Raw genomic sequence first — 18,910 nt, 5'->3', positions numbered from 1 at the left:
TTCAATACTCAACGAAATTGAGTGATTAAAAAACAAAAATCATACTTCTCAACGAGACAAAGAGAATGGTACCTTTCTTGACTGCTAAATAGCCATTGTTTGGCCGAAAAATGGCTCGAAAGTGGTTAACTTGAGATTAAGACAGCCACTTTCAAGCCATTTTCTGGCCAAACCACGGCGATTTAGCCGTCAAGAAAGGTATCATTCTCTTTTTCTCATCAAGACGTATGATTTTCATTTTTGAATCACTCGATTTCGTTGAGTATTGAAGAAGTTATGAACGTTTAAAGTTTACTCAGTTTCCGGCGAGTTTTCCAGTTTTCCCACGGATGAGTCACCTTTCAGGCTATTTTCCGGCTATCTCCAGTAATGATTGGGCTTCCAAATAGGTATAATCTTGTTCTACACTTTCCTATCTTCATTTTAATATATTATGGGTCAAATTTGGTTAAGAACGATTGAGTTACGAATCTTTGAAAATTGCCCAAACTTTCGGCCAAGAGCTCCAGGACACATAACGGAGTTTTTAACAGAATGACCAAAATAATGGATGACGGACAATCTCACGGACAATTTCTATTGATTTTCAATCTCAGAGACCAAAGTGATGTGTTATACAAATCTCAATGACCATTTTGATTAAAAAACCTCATCAGTATATCCTTATGTCGAATTACTACATCTCATAACCATAATCAGATCTCGAATTCGTTACACTTTATTTGAGATGATTCTTATTGGACGGTTTAGTAAATAGTTATATCTTTTCCCAAAAAAAAAAAAATTGTAGTAGGTGCAATCCAATTATAAACCAACAAAAAAGAAACAAAAATGTACACATAAAAAATTTGTAGGCAATCCGAGGGAATCAGTACTATTTTTTCTGACGGTTGAGTTGAGTGTTGCGGAATCTGCAGTGCAGAGAAAGAAGCCTTTGGAATAATGTTGTCAGTGTCTGTGTCTCAGCAGCTTTGAAAAAATAAACCCAGCCAGCTCCCCCACGAAAGTAGCCATTTTTCATTAATTTCGGTCATTTATTTAAGCCTATATATAACAGCTTCAACGGCACGGGCCACTGACCACTTCATTCATTAATCATTTAATTTCAGACGGTGATAGTGTGTGTATGAGTATGTGTGTCAACCTTCCTTGGTATGTGCGACTCCAATCCAACGTTTACTTATACGTTAAAGCGGAGAAATGGTTCTCGTAGTCGTAAATATTTAGAAGATTATTTTTATGGTAAAAAAATTTGAATTTAAATATTTATGATGAAGTTTATTAGGATTTATACTTCAAACTAAAATTTTTATCGTAACTCTATTAGTGTGAGACTAAGATGGTCATTTCATCAATCAGTTTAGAGTTCATAACTAAAACCGCATTCCCAATTCTAAGGCAATGAAATCACAAACATAATTCTTTGACTGAAATCAGAAAGGTTTAATTAGTTCGTGTTTTAATAGCCACATAAATGGCTAATAGAATAGTGGATGGACATGTAACTTGCAAAACCTAAAATGGGAAAAAAAAAAAATTTAATTAATTAAATGACCCAAATTTCAAAAACCCAAATTGAGAGAAAAAGTACACTAGGGAGTGACGAGGATGAGATTCTGAAGGCTGATGTTGAGATTGTGGAGGGCTATTTTCGCCGAAGACGAGCGGTGAATTCAAAACACGGTGCGTTGGTTGGGACCTATTTGGAGGCCTTGGAGATGAGAATTCAAATCAGAGAAGTGAGAGCGATTTGCTGCCAAAAGAGGAAGACCTTTTTGCAGAACATGTTCGTGGGCTGGGAAAGGTGGTTCAAAAGCCTCAATTAGTCAGAGTGATAAACCAAATTTGAAATCAAAGCTTCCCACCACAATACTCACTGGAGATCAAAACGGAATCAGTCAACATGAAGGCTTAGCTAAAACTTCTCAATAGTCCAATCCTTTGGTTGTTGAATGATTTTGAATTCAAATAGATTATTTGTTAATTGTATTATCTATACATTATCTTTGGTTTGTTTTTGAAGAGTTTGTTCTTCACTCAAACTTTACTTGTAATCTCTATATAAACATAATACAATACGGTCAAACTATTGACCATAATTCTTATATGGTATCAACCTCTTAATAGTCTAACGACAACATTTCTTTCTCAAACGCAATGGCCTCTTCCGCTGCCACTCCTCTCACTAATGTTTCTGCATTCCTTCCTTTGAAACTTGATTGTCAGAACTACCCTTTGTGGCGAGCACAGTTTGTTCCCTTACTTCGAAGTCGAAGTCTGATGCCTTTTGTTGACGGAATGTCAAAATGTCCACCTGCTTTTCTACTGGATGATGAAGGTCAACTTATTGACAATATCAACCCTCTTTTTAAACCCTTGTATGAAAATACTGTGGCATCCATACAAGCCTGAGAAACCCCTATTTCTTATGCAGCTTTGGAAGCACTGCTCCTTAGTGTTGAAACTCACCATCTCACATTCACTTTGTCTAGAGATACTCCCGTTACTACCATGACTGCCATGGTTGCCAACCAAGGACGCAGGGTTCATGCACCTGCTGGTTTTGCATGCGGTAGAGGACAAGTTGGTGTCCTTCCTCTTAGTGGTTTGCTCCTTGTCCTAATGGAAATGTTGCAAGTCCTTATCAAAACGTCCAGGTGTTCTCGGTGCAGGTCCCTCCTTTGCTGACCATCCATCACTCAAATACCAAATATGCGGTCGAAATGGGCATTTTGCGATCGACTGCTACAATCGCATGAGCATTTCATATGAAGGTTGTGTTCATAGTGCTCGCCTCACGACTTTTGCTGCTCAGTCCCACTGTGTATCCCAAACACCCACTGCTCCAACAAGCTGGCTTCTAGATTCCGGAGCCAATGCCCACATAACCAACGATCCTGGTCAATTCACAAATGCACAGTAGTACACAGGCACAAATAATATCAATGGTGTTAATGATGGCCAAGGCTTGCAAATCTTTCACATATGAACATCCTACATACACTCTCCCACTAAATCTTATACTCACTCTAATACCTTATAATGTCCAAATGCTTCTCAAAATATCCTACCTATCAATCAATTTTCTTATGATAATAACTGCTTCTTCGTACTTTACCCAAATTTATTTTGTGTTTAGGATATCTGATTGGGGAAGATCCTTTTATCAGGCTGAAGTAACATTGGGCTATATCCATATGCAAGTTTGAATTCAAATAAAAGCTATGGATTTTTTGCGTGCATGGGATTTAGAGTCCATGATGGTGTTTGGCATTCCAGACTTGGTCATCCATTGTCATTTATTTTGAAGCATTTAGTGTCCACTAGTAAAGTGCCTCTTACTAGGCACAATTTGAATTATGTATGTCATTCATACCCTCTGGGCAAAAGCAAGAAATTGCCATTTCCTTTATCAAATTCAATTTCGCATTTTCCTTTACAACTTATTCATTCAAATGTATGGACATCCTCAACATTTTCAATTTCAGGATTTCGTTATTGTGTGATTTTCATTGATGACTATTCGCGATATACTTGGCTATATCCCTTAAAATTAAAATCCGATGTGTTGCCCACTTTTATTAAATTTAAAACTGAAATGAAGAATAAATTTCAATGGAAAATTCAAACTTTTCAAATTCAAATGGATGGCGGATGAGAATATATCAATAAAATTTTCAAAACCTACTTGGAAAAACATGGAATTCATCATCAATATACATGTCCTCACCATCCTGAACAAAACAGTATGGCAGAACGAAAACACCGACATTTGGTTGAAACAAGACTCATTCTTCTTGCTCATGCATCTATGTCTCAAAATTATTGGGTTGAGGCTCTTCATACAACCAATTTTCTAATAAACCAACTGCCAAGCAAAGTTTCAAACTTAATTTCTCCATACACAAAATTATTTCAACGGGAACTGTCATATGAATTTTTCAAAATTTTTGGGTGTGCCTGCTTTCCCTATTTATGTCCATACATGTCTAATAAGCTACAATTTCATTCCAAGAAATGCATATTTTAGGTTATTCTCAAAATAAACTTGGGTATAGGTGTCTTTATCCGTCAACGGGTTGTGTTTTCATGTCTAAGCATGTTATTTTTTATGAAACTTGTTTTCCATTTCATGAAACGTCCAGTGTTACTTCTCACGCATCCTACCTGCATAATAGTACTCCCATTGCACTTGGGACTTCTGAATTAATTTTCCCTTCACCATCCCCACCAAACTCGGTCCCTATCCAACCCCACAACCAACCCTCTCCATCCACCACTTCCTATATACAATCAAACATTATCCATGACTCAAACTCCTATATTTCAGCACCCTTATCTCCTCCCTCACCTATCCTACCCCACCCATCACCCCTTAGTTCGCCTATAGCCCTTCCCAACCCTATTCTGTAACCTTTGGTATCCACCCAAATACATCCCATGGTAACCTGTGCCAAAGATGGTATTCACAAGTCGAATCCTAAGTATGCCCATACATCCACCACTAACGCTTTGCCTAAGCCTACTTGTTATAGTCAGGCACATAAATTTCAGGAATGGAGAACTGCAATGGCAGATGAATTTAACGCCCTCCAGCGGGCTGGCACCTGGTTTTTGTTCCCCTACCATCCTTCAATGAATGTGCTTCCCAACAAATGGGTTTTCAAAATTAAACGAAAACCGAATGGGTCCATTGACAGATTTAAGGCTTGGCTTGTTGTGAATAGATATCATCAATAACCTGGACTTGATTATGGAGAAACGTTTAGTCTCGTGGTTACTCATTCCACCATTTGCATGATCATTGCGCTTGTAGTTTAGTTTTCTTGGCCCATACGACAACTGGATGTACAAAATACCTTTCTCAATGGCTCTTTGTCTGATGAAGTATTTATGAAACAACCAACAGGCTTCATTAATTCTCAATTTCGAACACATGTCTGCAAATTGAAACATTCTTTATATGGTCTTAAACAAGCTCCAAGGGCGTGGTTTCAATGTTTTTCCAACCACCTGGAACATCTCGGTTTTGTGCCTTCTCAGGCAGATTCGTCTTTCTTTGTTTATTGTCATGGTTTAGTTCACATTTATTTACTAATCTATGTTAACGACATCCTTATCACAGGCAATAACATCCAGTGCATTAATACTTTGATCAAGAACATGGGCACAACTTTCTCCATGAAGGATCTTGGTCCTTTGAATTATTTTATGGGCATGGAAGTTCACTATTCTAGCAATGGGGTTGTCACATTTCGGCCCGGGGTCCACCATATCCTAGGCCCGCTTCACCACCATAGCACAATATTGTCCGCTTTGGGCCCCGACCACGACCTCACAATTTTCTTTCTGGGAACTCACACGAGAACTTCCCAGTAGGTCACCCATCATGGGAGTGCTCTCGCGCGCTACTCGCTTAACTTCGGAGTAACGATGGAATCCGAAACCAGTGAGCTCCCAAAAGGCCTTGTGCTAGGTAGAGATGAGAATATACATATAAGGACCACTCCCTTGGGCGATGTCGGATGTTACAGGGGTTCATTTATCTCAGTCCAAGTACATCATGGACTTACTGAAATGAACAAATATGGTTGATTGCAAACCAGTTTCCACATTTGAAATCAGTGGCAAACTACCTAGTCTTTACAATGGCGAACCATTGTCAAACATCACTAAATTTAGAAGTATGGTAGGTGCTCTTCAATATCTTACAGTCACATGTCCAGATATTGCGTTCGCTATTAACAAGGTTTGCCAGTTCATGCACAAACCTACCATTACACATTGGATTGCTGTCAAGAGAATTTTTTGTTATTTAAAATCCACACCTGATCATGGTCTTGTGTATAAATCTGGACGTCTCACTCTTACTGCCTTTGCTGATTCTGATTATGTTGGAGACCCCGATGAATGCATATCAACAAAAGGATATTGCATTTTTCTTGGTTCTAATCTTGTGTCCTGGAGTTTCAAGAAATAAAAAGGTGTTTCTCGTTCAAGCATAGAGTCTGAGTATTGCCAACTTGCCATTACTACCGTTATAATTTCATGGTTTCGAAAGTTATTCAATGATCTTCATCTCCAACTTTCTCCTCCAAAGGTGTGGTGTGACAATATTTATGCAATCTTCATGGCTTCCAACCTAGTTTTCCATGCCTGGACACGAGACATGACATGTTGAAGTGGACCACCATTATATTAGAGAAAAGGTAACTCGATGTGAAATTCAAGTGGGCTACGTAGCTACCCAAGATCAAGTTGCATATTTTTTAACAAAAGGCCTGTCCACTTATCGGTTCAACTATCTTCTGTCCAAGCTTCCTGTTTGCCGGCGACTTCTTAGCTTATGGGGGTGTGATAAACCAAGTTTGAAATAAAAGCTTCCCGCCACAAAACTCACTGGAGATCAAAACGGAATCAGTCAACATGAAGGCTTAGCTAAAACTTCTTAACAGTCTAATCATTTGGCTGTTGAATGATTTTGAATTCAAATAGATTATTTGTTAATTGTATTATCTGTAAATTATCTTTGATTTGTTTTTGAAGAGTTTGATCTTCACTCAAACTCTACTTGTAATCTCTATATAAACATTAATACAATACGCTCAAACTATCAAGCACAATTCTTATATAGAGAAGATGGCTATGGGTTTTGGGTAGAGAGAGTGGAAAGAGTAGCTTCCACAATTTCCACTTAAGATGGGGGAATCGAATCGACTAATCAAGAAGATGAAATTGTTGTGTTTGTTTTGGTTCTGGTTCGGCAAGTTGTTGAGATAAAAGAAAGAAGGGAATAGGGAAAAGAGAGAGAAAGAGAGAGAAAGAGAGAGAGAAAGGTCGTGTTTGCTTTTAACAGATGAATGACAAAATTTTAATTTTGCGCATAAATCTTAGCAGACTTCACCACAAAGGGTCTAAATTCAATCTCAGAATTTGCCTTGTTCAGCCATAACTCTATGTTTAAACGTTTTTAGCTCTCTTAAAAAATAACAATAATAAAAACTAAAAATAGAACGTGAAACCCGGAAGCCCAACCCCCCTGCCACTCACACTCTTACACTCAATGCCACCACCAACAAAGCATGGGAAGTTGTTGCAGATTATGTGACCTCTGAGGAAATGAGGCTTAAAGTGGAAGGGGCTATACGCGATCCAAGTCGTCGAAGAAATGGATATCGTTCAATTTGGATAGGAACGGGTTCATCAAACTGAGGTGCAGAGCCAATACAGAGTCATTGAGAAGGTCGCAGATTGACGGAGGAGTTTGGGGCAGGAACAGTCGGCGGTGGTTGGATTGCCGGAGAAGCTCTCTCTCTTCCTTTCTTTCTCTTCCCCCCGTCGCCTGAGATTCAAGAATTTCGCGTCCCTGCGAAACTAACTCCAAATTGGAAAGAGAAACAAAAACGAAATCTCAATTCCTAATCCCTCAAATTCATCGCTCTGTTATGTTTGAGGACATGTGTCAAACTCTAAGAGATATGCCACATAGGAATTTGGGTGCAGAAGATTTGAACTTGACATTTAGTTGCCGTTTATTGAAAGAAGTACTGAGTTAAAAGTTCTAAATGACAGTCATTGATTGATCCAAAAGAGAAACGAGAAACAATGAGAACTGAGTTTTTGACTATGAACATTTGAATAAAAACAAAAATAGTAGATTAAGCGATGAACAGTGCTTGGTACATACTTTTGATACTTCGGAAATGCGAACAAAATCTTTTTCTCAAAACTTGTTCTTGATTATCAAAATAAAATTACTGTATCTCATCGGTTTAAAATCCCCATTCTAAAGCATGGAAATCTCGTTCGATCAACCAATGCTAACTACTTGAGTCTCTATTGGAATCTAGAAATATAAAATATGAATTTTTTATTCATAAATAACTAATAATTTACCTTAGTTCCTAATCTACTTACTTCTCACTTAATCATTCCATTTTTGGTTTACAAGCATTTACACCGCGGAGAATGAGGCCAGATTCGTCACAGCAACTATTTACAATATTTTCAAAATTTAAGCATGTTTTGCACGTCTAATCCTACTATTTGTATATTTGAAGGTAAGGGGGTTCCTAAACCTACCTTAAATTAAAATATTTTCAAACTTTAAGCATGTTTTGCACGTCTAATCCTACTATTTGTATATTTGAAGGTAAGGGGGTAGGTTCCTAAACCTACCTTAAGTTACCAACTGCAACGTCTCTCTCTCTCTCTCTCTCTCTCTCTCTCTCTCTCTCTCTACAAGGCTGTTTTACGTACTATTCAAATTAATTTTTTAATGCTCAATTAAAATATGATATATTCAATCTAAACTGAAAGATGGGACATGTTTAAACTTAAAATGCAATAGGTTATATGACAAGAACGATTCATCACTTACAATTCAAGTGCACTGTTAATAAACATATGAATCAGTTCAGACATTAGACTAAAATACAAAAACACTTCAAATTAACAAATATTTTAGGCATAAAATCTGTTGACTTTGCAATAAGAGAATAGCACCAAAGAGGATTCAAAACTAAAAATCAGTTAGAATATGACAACCAACCAACTTAAAAGAAAATCTTGCTAACACCCTGCAATTTGAATTTTGCTTTAGTGATTCAAAACTTTAAAAGACGTTTTAGTGGAAATGTTCAATTTCAAAGATCATTTAAAAATGCAGTTTTACTAGCATTCTATAATTTGCTGATGACTTTTTTTTTTTTCGGTTGAAAAACGAGACTAAAAGCAAGGATCCAAACAAACCAACATAATAATAAATCTAGACCGGGACATCATTTTCAAATTTTAATATTGAGTTAATTTTTTATTTTGTCTGATAATATATTAACACTTCGTATTATTATTTAAAAAAATAATAGATATGTTATTTAATTTTTCTTGAACTTAAAAAAATAAAACATGTAGTATTTTTTTATTGAATTAAATCAGAAAGCAAATACATGGAATACTTATCAGTGAATGCCTGGGTATTACCAAGATCAAAATGGTCATACATAAGGCACAAACGTTAAGATATCTACCACCGGATCCTTTTCTTATAGATTCTAAGGATTCTTTGATCGTAATCGTTCATCATATATCGTGTAGTCAGAAATCATTTTAAAATTAAATATAAATAGTACCTAACGAAAACTGACCGTACGATATACGATAAATAGTCAGGATCACAGAATCCCTCAGAAAAGGGATGATCCCTTTCCCTCTTTTCTCTCTGGGTTCATAAAATATGCCTAAAGCCAAAAATTACTATTAAACTAAGACCATGAAATACACCATTCAGTACTACGATCTGGTGGTATTCCTCTTCACTTGTAAATGAGAGGTCTGATAAGTAGATTTTATATTTTATCATATTTGATTTTAATTAAAATTCGTTTTTAATATTACCTAAATTCAAAATCACCTTTCTCAATTTTTAGTTTTAAGTAGTTAATTAGGAATTGTTTCTACATAAATTAGTAAAATAGTCTTTGAGGAGAACGACCTTGCATAAACATCTATACTACAACATCCTTGTATTCTTGCAAGTATTTTTAAGTGTTTTTATCCCTATTTATGTAGACAGTAAAAATCTCATCAAGGTCTTAGGTTCGAATCTTGTGAATAGCGAATTCGATACCAAATTAGATTGCCTATTGTGTGGCTTAACCGAACTCTCCTCTCATCTTCGAACTCTCTCCTTTCCTTAATGTAAAATATATTGTTATACTCAACCAAAAAAACCATGAAATACTATTCAAATTCCAATAAAACCAAAAAATAAAAGACAAAGGGACCAAAGTAGATACCAATAAATTTGCCCAAACAAAATTAACATCAAGCGCAGCTTTCATTTGAAATCCCTGCAAGAGGTTGCACGCTCTCTCACTCACTCTCTCTCTCTCTCTCTCTCTCTCTCTCTCTCTCTCAACTCAGATGTTAAGCTACAGCCTCCACTATACAAACAAACAAGATGAAGCCTAACGTCTAGCTTCTTTCTTCCTTTCATTTTCAAACCCAAAAAGAAACACAAAGTTCGTGTCTTTTTTAATCGACTCGACTGCAAATGTCATCCTCCCCTGCAACTGCAGTTACCGCACCAAGAAGATTTAAATGGCAGTACCCACCACCCCAACCAACACCAAGAATCCTCCACCTCCCGCGGAGGCCTCGCCGGAGAGCTACCAAGAACGTTCATGGCGGAAAACACAATTCAGGGGAGGCCAGGAAGGACCACAAGGGAAAGCTGGAGGCTCTGTTTGATCAAGAGAGAGCTTTTTCGAGAACCGGTTCGCCGGTTGTGCTTCTTGAGTGTGGGGATGGGGAGGAGAGAGAGAGGAGGAGAGAGAGGGTTAGAGAGGAGGAGGAGGAGGAGGGGGAGGGTGGTGGAGTGGTGGAGGAGGAGAGGTGGAGGTTTCAGGCTGAGATGTTGAAGGCGGAGTGTAATTTGTTGAGGATGGAGAGGGAGATTGCTGAAAGGAAAATGGAGAGGACGAAGGTTAAGATGGAGAGGACTCTTAAATCAGCCGTGCACACTCTTGTTTCTGTAAGTTCTCTCTCTCGCTCTCTCTCATTTTGTATTTGCTTACGTAGGTTTTGAATTGCCTGTTTGGTTGATGAGAAAATGCTAGAAGGAGAAGGAAAACCCCAACAGGGTTTTTCTGTTTGGTTGCTGAGAAATTTGATAGGAATAAGTGGAGGATTTTTCAAGTTCGTTTCGTGGTGATAGTTATTGACCAAAATGTAGGATTACAAAGAAAATTGAAGTTTTTAAACACATGGGGAAATTATAATAACCTCGAATTGAAATTGCCGCTTGCTCAAGTTTTGAATGATAGATTATATTTGGTTTTGAAAGCAGAACTATTCTATCGTTTCTCATGTTTTATCGGGAGAGAGAGAGAGAGAGAGAGAGAGAGAGAGAGAGAGAGAGTATTTATCTGGTTTGAATATTGCAGTTTCTTTTTTTGAAAAATATGCCTTTAGACCGTCTCCCACGAGGGTGGAATAAAAAAAAAAAGAAGAATTTTGAGTTTGGAGTGGGTATTTGAGTCTCCAATGGCCCCCGGACGGATAAGGAAGCGATTGGAAGGCCCCAGCAAGCACCACATGAAAGGGAAGGAAAGGGCGGAGCCGCTCGTCAAGCGCAAGTGGACCGAGGGATTCCCTGCTGCCAGGGTCACAACAAGTCCATTTTTTACGGCTCAGATGCGCTAGCCGTTGTCATTTCATCGGCTGTCGCGCGCTCTTAGGTCATGTGATCCAGTGAGACGTGCTCAGATTTTCCAACAGTAACTGTGTTGTGCGGCCTAGATTTCTTTACCGTTTCAATCCAACTATCAGTTTGAAAATTTTTCGACTGTAACTTTTATATTTCAACGGTTTAAATCTAATTTAATCAATTTTGACAGTAATAAAATAATGTAGCGGCCTAATATTTGAAATTCAACGATCAAAATAATATTATTAATTAATCCAATTCTTCTATATTGAATTCTTCTAGTATTTGAATTCACTTATTACGACTTGAACGCATTGAAAAATGAAAGTGTTTAAGCAAAAATATAAGATTTAAGAAGGTGGAAAACTGACCTCATACGTAGACGAATAGTTGAAAATACGGGGCTAAATTTTTGGATTTCCCACCCTTGAGTTGGAGATAGTCTTACTGCTCAAATCTGAAACTTTGTTTCTGTTTCGGTTTCTTGGATTGCTCGGTAAATTCTTCCATTTGCTTAAGAAGAAATTACATTGAACTAAAATCAAGGAAAAGTTCGAATCTTAGGCCGTGCTTCTTCTGCATTCTTACTTGTATTCCAGCAAGTTTTTCTTCAGAATAATTGACAACGGCTTTGTGTGAGACAAATTTTGATGTTGTGACTGGTTTTCAGCGGCAAAAGAAGATTTGCAACGGAAAGGTTTTGGAGGAAGAGATTCAACACTTGGCAGAGAAACTACAGAGGTTGCAAAGAAATTTACGAGTTAAGGATTCGGAGGTTGGGAAGAACTCTAGTAATTTTGATAAACAAGCCCATCTTCTCCAAAGACGGCTTCAGAAGTTTAGGACGACATCAGATGAGATACGTGTGAAGGAGATCCAAGGGATGGCAGAAGCAAGCTTGTCGATCAAATCAAGCTCTCGAGTAAATGAGAACTTGGTTTCGGGTGGGAAAAGCAATGTGAGCATTATCTTCCTTTCGTGCAAACTAGTGTCATCGATCTTGCTTTGATACTTCAATTTGAAGACACGGATGATCTTGACTCTTACGATTTATATTGTTATAATGTGTGTGTGTCACCTCTCAACTGAATCATGTTAGTTTTGACTTTAAAATTGATAAAGTGAGGAGACTCTCGATAACCAGGCGTGCATTGTTTTACTTCATGATTTGCATGATTGCCTTATCGGTTCTATAAAAAATACTACGCAGGCGGAGATTCTGAGAAGGAAAATGGAGGGATTGTCGAACGGGATGTTATTAGAGAGGATGAAGGAAGAGTATGGTTCAATGCTGTCTACATCCAATAGTTCGGTTGCCAGTTCTGCCTCTTCTTTCAAGAGAATTGAAGCTGAAAATCTGTCTTCTTCCTTGATACAACAATTTTACAAGGTATATTCTTGCAAAAGGGTGACTTATTTATGGAATAAAGAAAACATTGTTACTAGAAGGAATATTAAGTTTGGACAATTTGCTCCGCAGGAGAAAGAGTCTCGTGAAGAGGACGTGTGCTCAGGACGTTGCAAGGCAATAGTTCGAAGAATTGTAGAGCAAGTACGAGTTGAGACAGAGCAATGGTCTCAGATGCAGGAGATGCTGGGGCAGGTGAGGGAGGAGATGGAAGAATTGCAGGCTTCTAGGGACTTTTGGGAAGATCGAGCTCTAGATTCTGATCATCAGATTCAATCCTTACGCTCAGCTGTAAGATATTTCGTCCTTTACTATCCTATGCTTAGTTATTGTTTACAAATTTATCTAGACCAAGCTGCTACTGGGAAGAGGGATATCCTCAGCTCTTTTTGGCTGGGCTACATTGCTCTCTTTGATGTTTTAGGAGAATCTAATATCCATCGAAAAGCAATATGTTTGGAATAGCTGGAATATCCTTGATTTTCTGCATGATTTTGTAACAGGATTGACAGGTTTCTTATGATGCTTAGAAGTTAGAAGGCACTCTAAAGAAAGTCTCATTTCTTCTGCAGGTGCAAGAATGGAGGCAGAAAGCCATTTCATCTGAAAGCAAAGGAAGGGAGTTACAAGTGCAAGCGTCAACGCTCCACGGAGAGCTTGATAGGTTGAGGAAGGAAGAAAGCACAAGACTAATGAAGGCCAACGGTTCGCCACTTATTCCCCAGAATCCACATAATGAAATGGAAAAGCGGGTACTGATTTGTCACTTGAAGGAAAATCAGCGTACCAAAGAAGACGGCCGCAAGCAAAGGGAGGATTTAACCGATGGAAGTAAAAAACCAGACACATACATCAACAGAACACCTAATGCTCCGAAGCGAACGCCGTTTCAAAACATCGGAAACTCCTCATTTTCGGCGAGGCAGAATGGCAAAGCAGTCTTCCCGTATCATTACCCTCAACCTTCCAAGACATAGAAAAGTTTTGAGATTCAGTACATGGATTCAGCGTAGGAATTTTCATCTACTTTACCCATATTAACTGTAGGAAATTCTTCCCCTTTTCTAATCATGTTAACTGTACGGCCCATTGTTCTAATTCAAGAGGGTTGGTGAGTTGGAATCTAAGTTCTAAGGAGTCGGTATCAATTTATGCTTAATTGCTCCGCATATAGTCCCTCTAACCATATTTTCTAAACGAACTAGAGCCCATCAGAATTGATCTTTTTCATGTTTGTTGTGGATTTTGACTTATTGCATCAATTATATGCCAACAAGTATGATCAGTTATATTTACTTGCTCTCATATTAACTTGAGTTGTTCTTGAGGGTCTCATGAAATGATTTCTCGTCGAGAGTCTTGAGAAATGAGAGTTTAGATAAACATAGAGTTTGAATGAAACTAAAATCATAAGGTCATTTAAATATTTTTCACATTTACCAATTTATTCATTTATATATTGTAACCTGTATATTAGTAACGCAACACAAATAAAAAAATGCGCATACAATTAAATTCTAGAAGAACGAAGATTAAATAATTAATGTTCAACTAGCATGTATGGTTTGGTGGTCAAGTTGGGTGGCCAGAACTCCAGTAGTGTGAAACGTAAAATGTAGATCCTCCATGCTTTGTTGGGTTTGCTGAGTTCTAGTATTGACATCAAAATGGATGAAATTTTTTTCTATCTTAAGGTGATGGAAGTAGAGGTGTTAAAAAACTGAAAACCGAAAAAAAGGGATCGAACACCAAATCGAAAAAAAATCGAACCGAACCGAACCTTATTGGTTTGATTTCAATTTTGGAGGTTCGAAAACCAAACCGAACCGAATCCCTTTATACTTTATGAATGTATGCCCATGATGTTTTCTTTTGTGAAACTTTGTTGTCAAGTTTGAAACTAAGCATAAGACTTTTTCAAGGAGCATACTTGTTTTAATTAGGGAGAATATTTCATTGGTAATGGAGTTTCAGATGGCATTGGAACTTGGAAGAGCTTATCTGTTTGTTTGTTTTTTGAATGGAATATGATGATCATTTTTCATTGCAATTGAGGTTAATGATAGAATATGATTGATTTATATGATCTTGCATATACATAACTATCTTCCCACTTTTCACTTTCCCCTTTTTCTTATTATTAGTTGATAAATGCAAGCCTCTTTACTAAATTCTATATTAAAAAAGATTAAGTTTTATAAAATAAAATAAAATAAATCTAAAACCATACCGAAATCAAACAGGACAAAACCAAACTGAAAAAAAAAAAAACCAAACCGAATGAAACCGAGCGCACTTCTAAATAGATGACGAAGCATTTCCTCTGTTTCTCCTAAAAACGCATCACAGCCGCTGGTTTAAAGTTACAAAAATGAGAGGTCGAGATTAAGTTTAACCGGGTCATGCGCATCTCACGCGCACAACCCACCATATGCGCAGGAGAGAACTACTCCTATAAATTCAGATGCGGCACAATTTGTGCCTCCGTTACCTGAGTCCCATCCTACCGTTTGCATCGCTCTGCTCTCAACGCCGTCTTCTAATCTCTCCCCATTGCAATTCATCTGTGAGTTCTCGTTTCATCAGTTTTTATATCCGCAATGTCGCGCTCTGAATTACATATCTGCTGATAGATCTAGGGTTTCGTTTATTATGCTTGGGATTTTCTCAGATTCGTACAATTTACCAAATGAATTACTTTTATTGATTTTATATTTGTATATTATGTTTGGTTTCTGAGAAAATGTGGGATCATAGACTTGACAAATTGGATTCCAGGTTGATGTTTTAGCAGATTTTCATTTGTTGATTGAGAAATCTAGAAACTTTATACATTGAAAGAACTTACATTTTACATTGGAAACGACCCTGTCTAGCCGCTATTTGGTTATGCGAATCTCCGCCATTTTTTTGCTCTTTCATATGGTCGTGCGTTTGGTATATTAGTTGCTGTATTTTGTTACGCTGTGACATGATTTAGGTTCTTACTAGCCTTGCCGAGTCACCGTATTATTTTTTACTTTGAACAATGCTCCCGTGTTTATGTTGGACAATACGGAAACTGAGTTGCTATATATTTGGTTCAAGATTTTTGGTCATCTCTTATATGCATGGTATATACGCACTGCACGAACGTGCTCCTTTATCAATATTAGTTTTCAACTGTACCTTGTAGTTCTCTTTGGTTGTTAATTTGTTCTGTTCGGTGTCAGCCTTGTTGTTGCGGTGGGGATGATGGGGACTATAGAGTGATAAGCTTTAGGATTAATTCCTCTAGTTCTCCCTGAAACTAGTGTTAAATCCCACATTTCCACCGGATTACAAATTTGTATTCCCCATCTCTTCTTTACTCCATCCCCAGCCCTAGCCATGACCACTTTTCCTCCACCCCAGCCGTGACTCCTTTCCCACCATCCCCTCCCCAGCCGTTAAACAGACCTCCCCGACCTAGTCTCAGATACTAAACCTATCGTTACATCTTCTTAATTCTATAATTCCCTACCTCCCAAAACAAACCAAAGCATCAACTCTATCTTCACCCAAAGCAACAATGACATAATACAAGTCTCTTTTTGGGCAATTGAGTCTCTTATGTGAATTATTTTGGGTGTGGGTTTTGAACTTGGGCAGAAAAACTTGGAACTTCATGGAGTTGGGTATGAATTTATTTGTTCCTCCCTGCCCTCTACTGCCATAAGCACACCCACCTGTGTGTGTGTGTCTTTCTAGACAAGCTCAACTAGGCATGAATGCGGTCAACGTGACTTCCAGGAAGGTGTAGAAAAAAGCTTCCCTAGCCCTATACCACAAAATAAAAAAGAAGTTCGCAGCTTTTCTTTACCCCAGCCCCAGCAGTGACCCCTTCCTCGGCTGTTCACCATCATTACATCTTCTTAATTCTATAATCCCTACCTCCCAAAACAAACCCAAAGCCAAAGATTCAACTGTACTTCACCCCAAGCAGCAACGACTGAATGTAATTATCTTTTCAAACAATGGGCCTCGTATTTTGATAATTTTTTGTTTGGGTTTTGCATTGGGATTGAACAACTTGTCTTCATGGGTTTTGGCTAAGAATTTGTGTATTTGTTGGCTGTGAATTTGTGGGTTCCTCTCTCAGCTGAAGATATGTGGGTAGAGCCAATGGTCTCTTGGGTTGTTACCTTGTAAATCACCATTATCTTATGGTTTTACTGTTTCAACTAGGTTTTAATTTTTCAAGCCTTACTCCATTATCCGATTGAAAGAAAACTATATTCTAGGGTGTATTGAATGAGATTCACACATTCCTTCATCCCTGAAAAATTGAACCATAGGTTTATTTGTGAAAGAGTGCTTTAGCTGATTTGAACCCTTTGAAGTTTATGTACATAGGCTCAAATTAGTACTTGTTAGAAATGTTATTTTAACTTAGATTTGTCATATTTTAGTTTTCAGTATTTTTCTTCATTTATGGTAATATTCTCAGAAGCTTGGTTTGACCAGTGTTTGTAGATTCATTAACTTCTTAAAAATTGTAAAAAATTGTAAGTGATGCTACTCCTTGTGACCTTGTGCTTGTGTACGTTAAAGGCTAATGAGTGACATGTAGAACCTTCACTTCCAGTTTTGTTGTATGCATCTGTTTTCTACTTTCTATCTTCATTGAGTTAACTCATTCCAAAACGATTCACAATGAGATAACTGGCTCTTCTCGTTGCGCATTTCTCCATTTGCTTATTGTTTGACTTTATGTTCGTACTTATTGCAGTTGAAAAATGGCAGCAAAGTACATTTTAGGATCTATTGTGGGGACCTTTGGGCTTGCGTATGTTTTCGACACTATGATATCTGACAAAAAGATATTTGGAGGTACTTTTGATGACAAAACTGCTTGATGAAGTCGTTTAGCGTAGTAAATTTCTGTGCAATTTAACACTATTAAATTATAACCAGGTAGTACTCCCTGGTACCGTTTCAAACAAAAAATGGGGGGAAGAAACTGACAAGAAGTTCCAGGCTTGGCCACGAACTGCAGGACCTCCGGTCGTGATGAACCCCATTAGTCGCCAGAATTTTATTGTCAAATCAGGTTTGGAGTAGTGAAATGTTTTGTCTTAGACTCATAGCTTGAGCTGTTATTGTTTCTGCTTTGGTGGAAGATGCATTAAACTCCCACAGGCATTTTTTTTGAAGAAATTCCGTTCAGTTACGGGTTCTTTTGCATTTGAAATAAGAATTGCGCACTTATGCAAAATGAAAGGTATAGTATACTGATTGCATGATCTTGCTTTTTGGGGCAGTTTTCTGTGTACCGATTGTGTTAATGGAAGTTATTTACTGATTTGAAATTTCAGGCCATAGTTACAACCTTCCTGACAATCCATCGTTATACCTGTAGGGATGAGTGATCAGGAAGGGAGGACGATTCTCTTTACTTATTCATTGTTTCTTGCACATAAAGAAATGGGTTTTTGTTACAAACAGTCTCTGAAATTAACCTATTTCATCACTTTGGTCCCTCAATTTGAAAATCAATCAACGTCGTCTCTAAATTTGACTACTGCACATTAATGTAGTGCCTGCTGTACGAATCCGGTAAATTTTCCGTTGGTTTGCTAACATGTCACGTAGAAAAGTCACACAACCAATATTTTGATGCCATGTGGATGATACCTAAAATAATTCACTTTTTAGTAGTTTAAAAAACAATTAGAAACCAAATAAATAATAAAAACAAAAAAAAAGCCCAACGACATCTGCCTCGCCGCCTCCGCCCATTTGCCACACCATCCCGCCCAAGCCCAGTCACACTCCGTCGACGAAACTGGCGAGTAGGGAGCGAGGAGCAAATACCGAGCAACCCATAATTGGTTGGTGGGTATTTATTTATTTATTTAATTTTTTTTTTTTTGAAGGAAGCGATAGTATTTTCATTAAGGTAAATAAAACATTACAGTGGAACAAAGGAAAAACATATTAGGATGAGGCACAATCCTCCAAAAGTACATCAGCTATGATACGAGGAGGGAGGTTCATCCATTCACAAGAATGTTTCACTGATAGTCCCAACTCCCAAGTGAGCAAGCCTGTGGGCTGCCGTGTGGCTTGACAGCAAATGTGGGTAAAAGGCACTTTAGTGACTGAGGGCGCTAGAATCTTGATGTCTTCCACCACTTGACCAATCTAGGATAAGTTAGTCAAAGAATCACGTAAAGCTTCCACAATCTGAAGCGAGTCACTCTCACAGGGTAAGTTTGTAAAACCCCTACTCATTGCCCAAATCAAACCAGATGCCACAACGTCAGCCTGTA

The 18,910-nt window shown here is 37.8% G+C and overlaps 1 protein-coding gene and 1 non-coding gene across 2 annotated transcripts; both read left to right on the top strand.

Annotated features, from left to right (window-relative positions):
• Positions 1 to 9,848: 9,848 nt before the first annotated feature.
• LOC103963825 (eukaryotic translation initiation factor 3 subunit A-like) lies at positions 9,849 to 13,843 on the top strand. Its single transcript, XM_048590318.1, has 5 exons — positions 9,849 to 10,534; positions 11,880 to 12,167; positions 12,420 to 12,599; positions 12,690 to 12,908; positions 13,190 to 13,843. The coding sequence occupies exons 1-5, from the start codon at positions 10,055 to 10,057 to the stop codon at positions 13,592 to 13,594; spliced, it is 1,572 nt and encodes a 523-aa protein (XP_048446275.1). The 5' UTR covers positions 9,849 to 10,054; the 3' UTR covers positions 13,595 to 13,843.
• A 1,190-nt stretch (positions 13,844 to 15,033) lies between these two features.
• Positions 15,034 to 17,881, top strand: LOC103959075. Its single transcript, XR_001954142.2, has 3 exons — positions 15,034 to 15,183; positions 17,368 to 17,468; positions 17,553 to 17,881. It is a non-coding gene; the product is annotated as an uncharacterized LOC103959075 (transcript).
• The last annotated feature ends 1,029 nt before the right edge of the window (positions 17,882 to 18,910 follow it).

This window comes from the organism of the source record quoted next, unplaced genomic scaffold (genome assembly GCF_019419815.1).
Source record: "Pyrus x bretschneideri cultivar Hongxiangsu unplaced genomic scaffold, Pyrus_bretschneideri_v1 Contig31, whole genome shotgun sequence".
NCBI lineage: Eukaryota > Viridiplantae > Streptophyta > Magnoliopsida > Rosales > Rosaceae > Pyrus > Pyrus x bretschneideri.
This window is presented reverse-complemented; position numbering and strand designations above follow the sequence as displayed.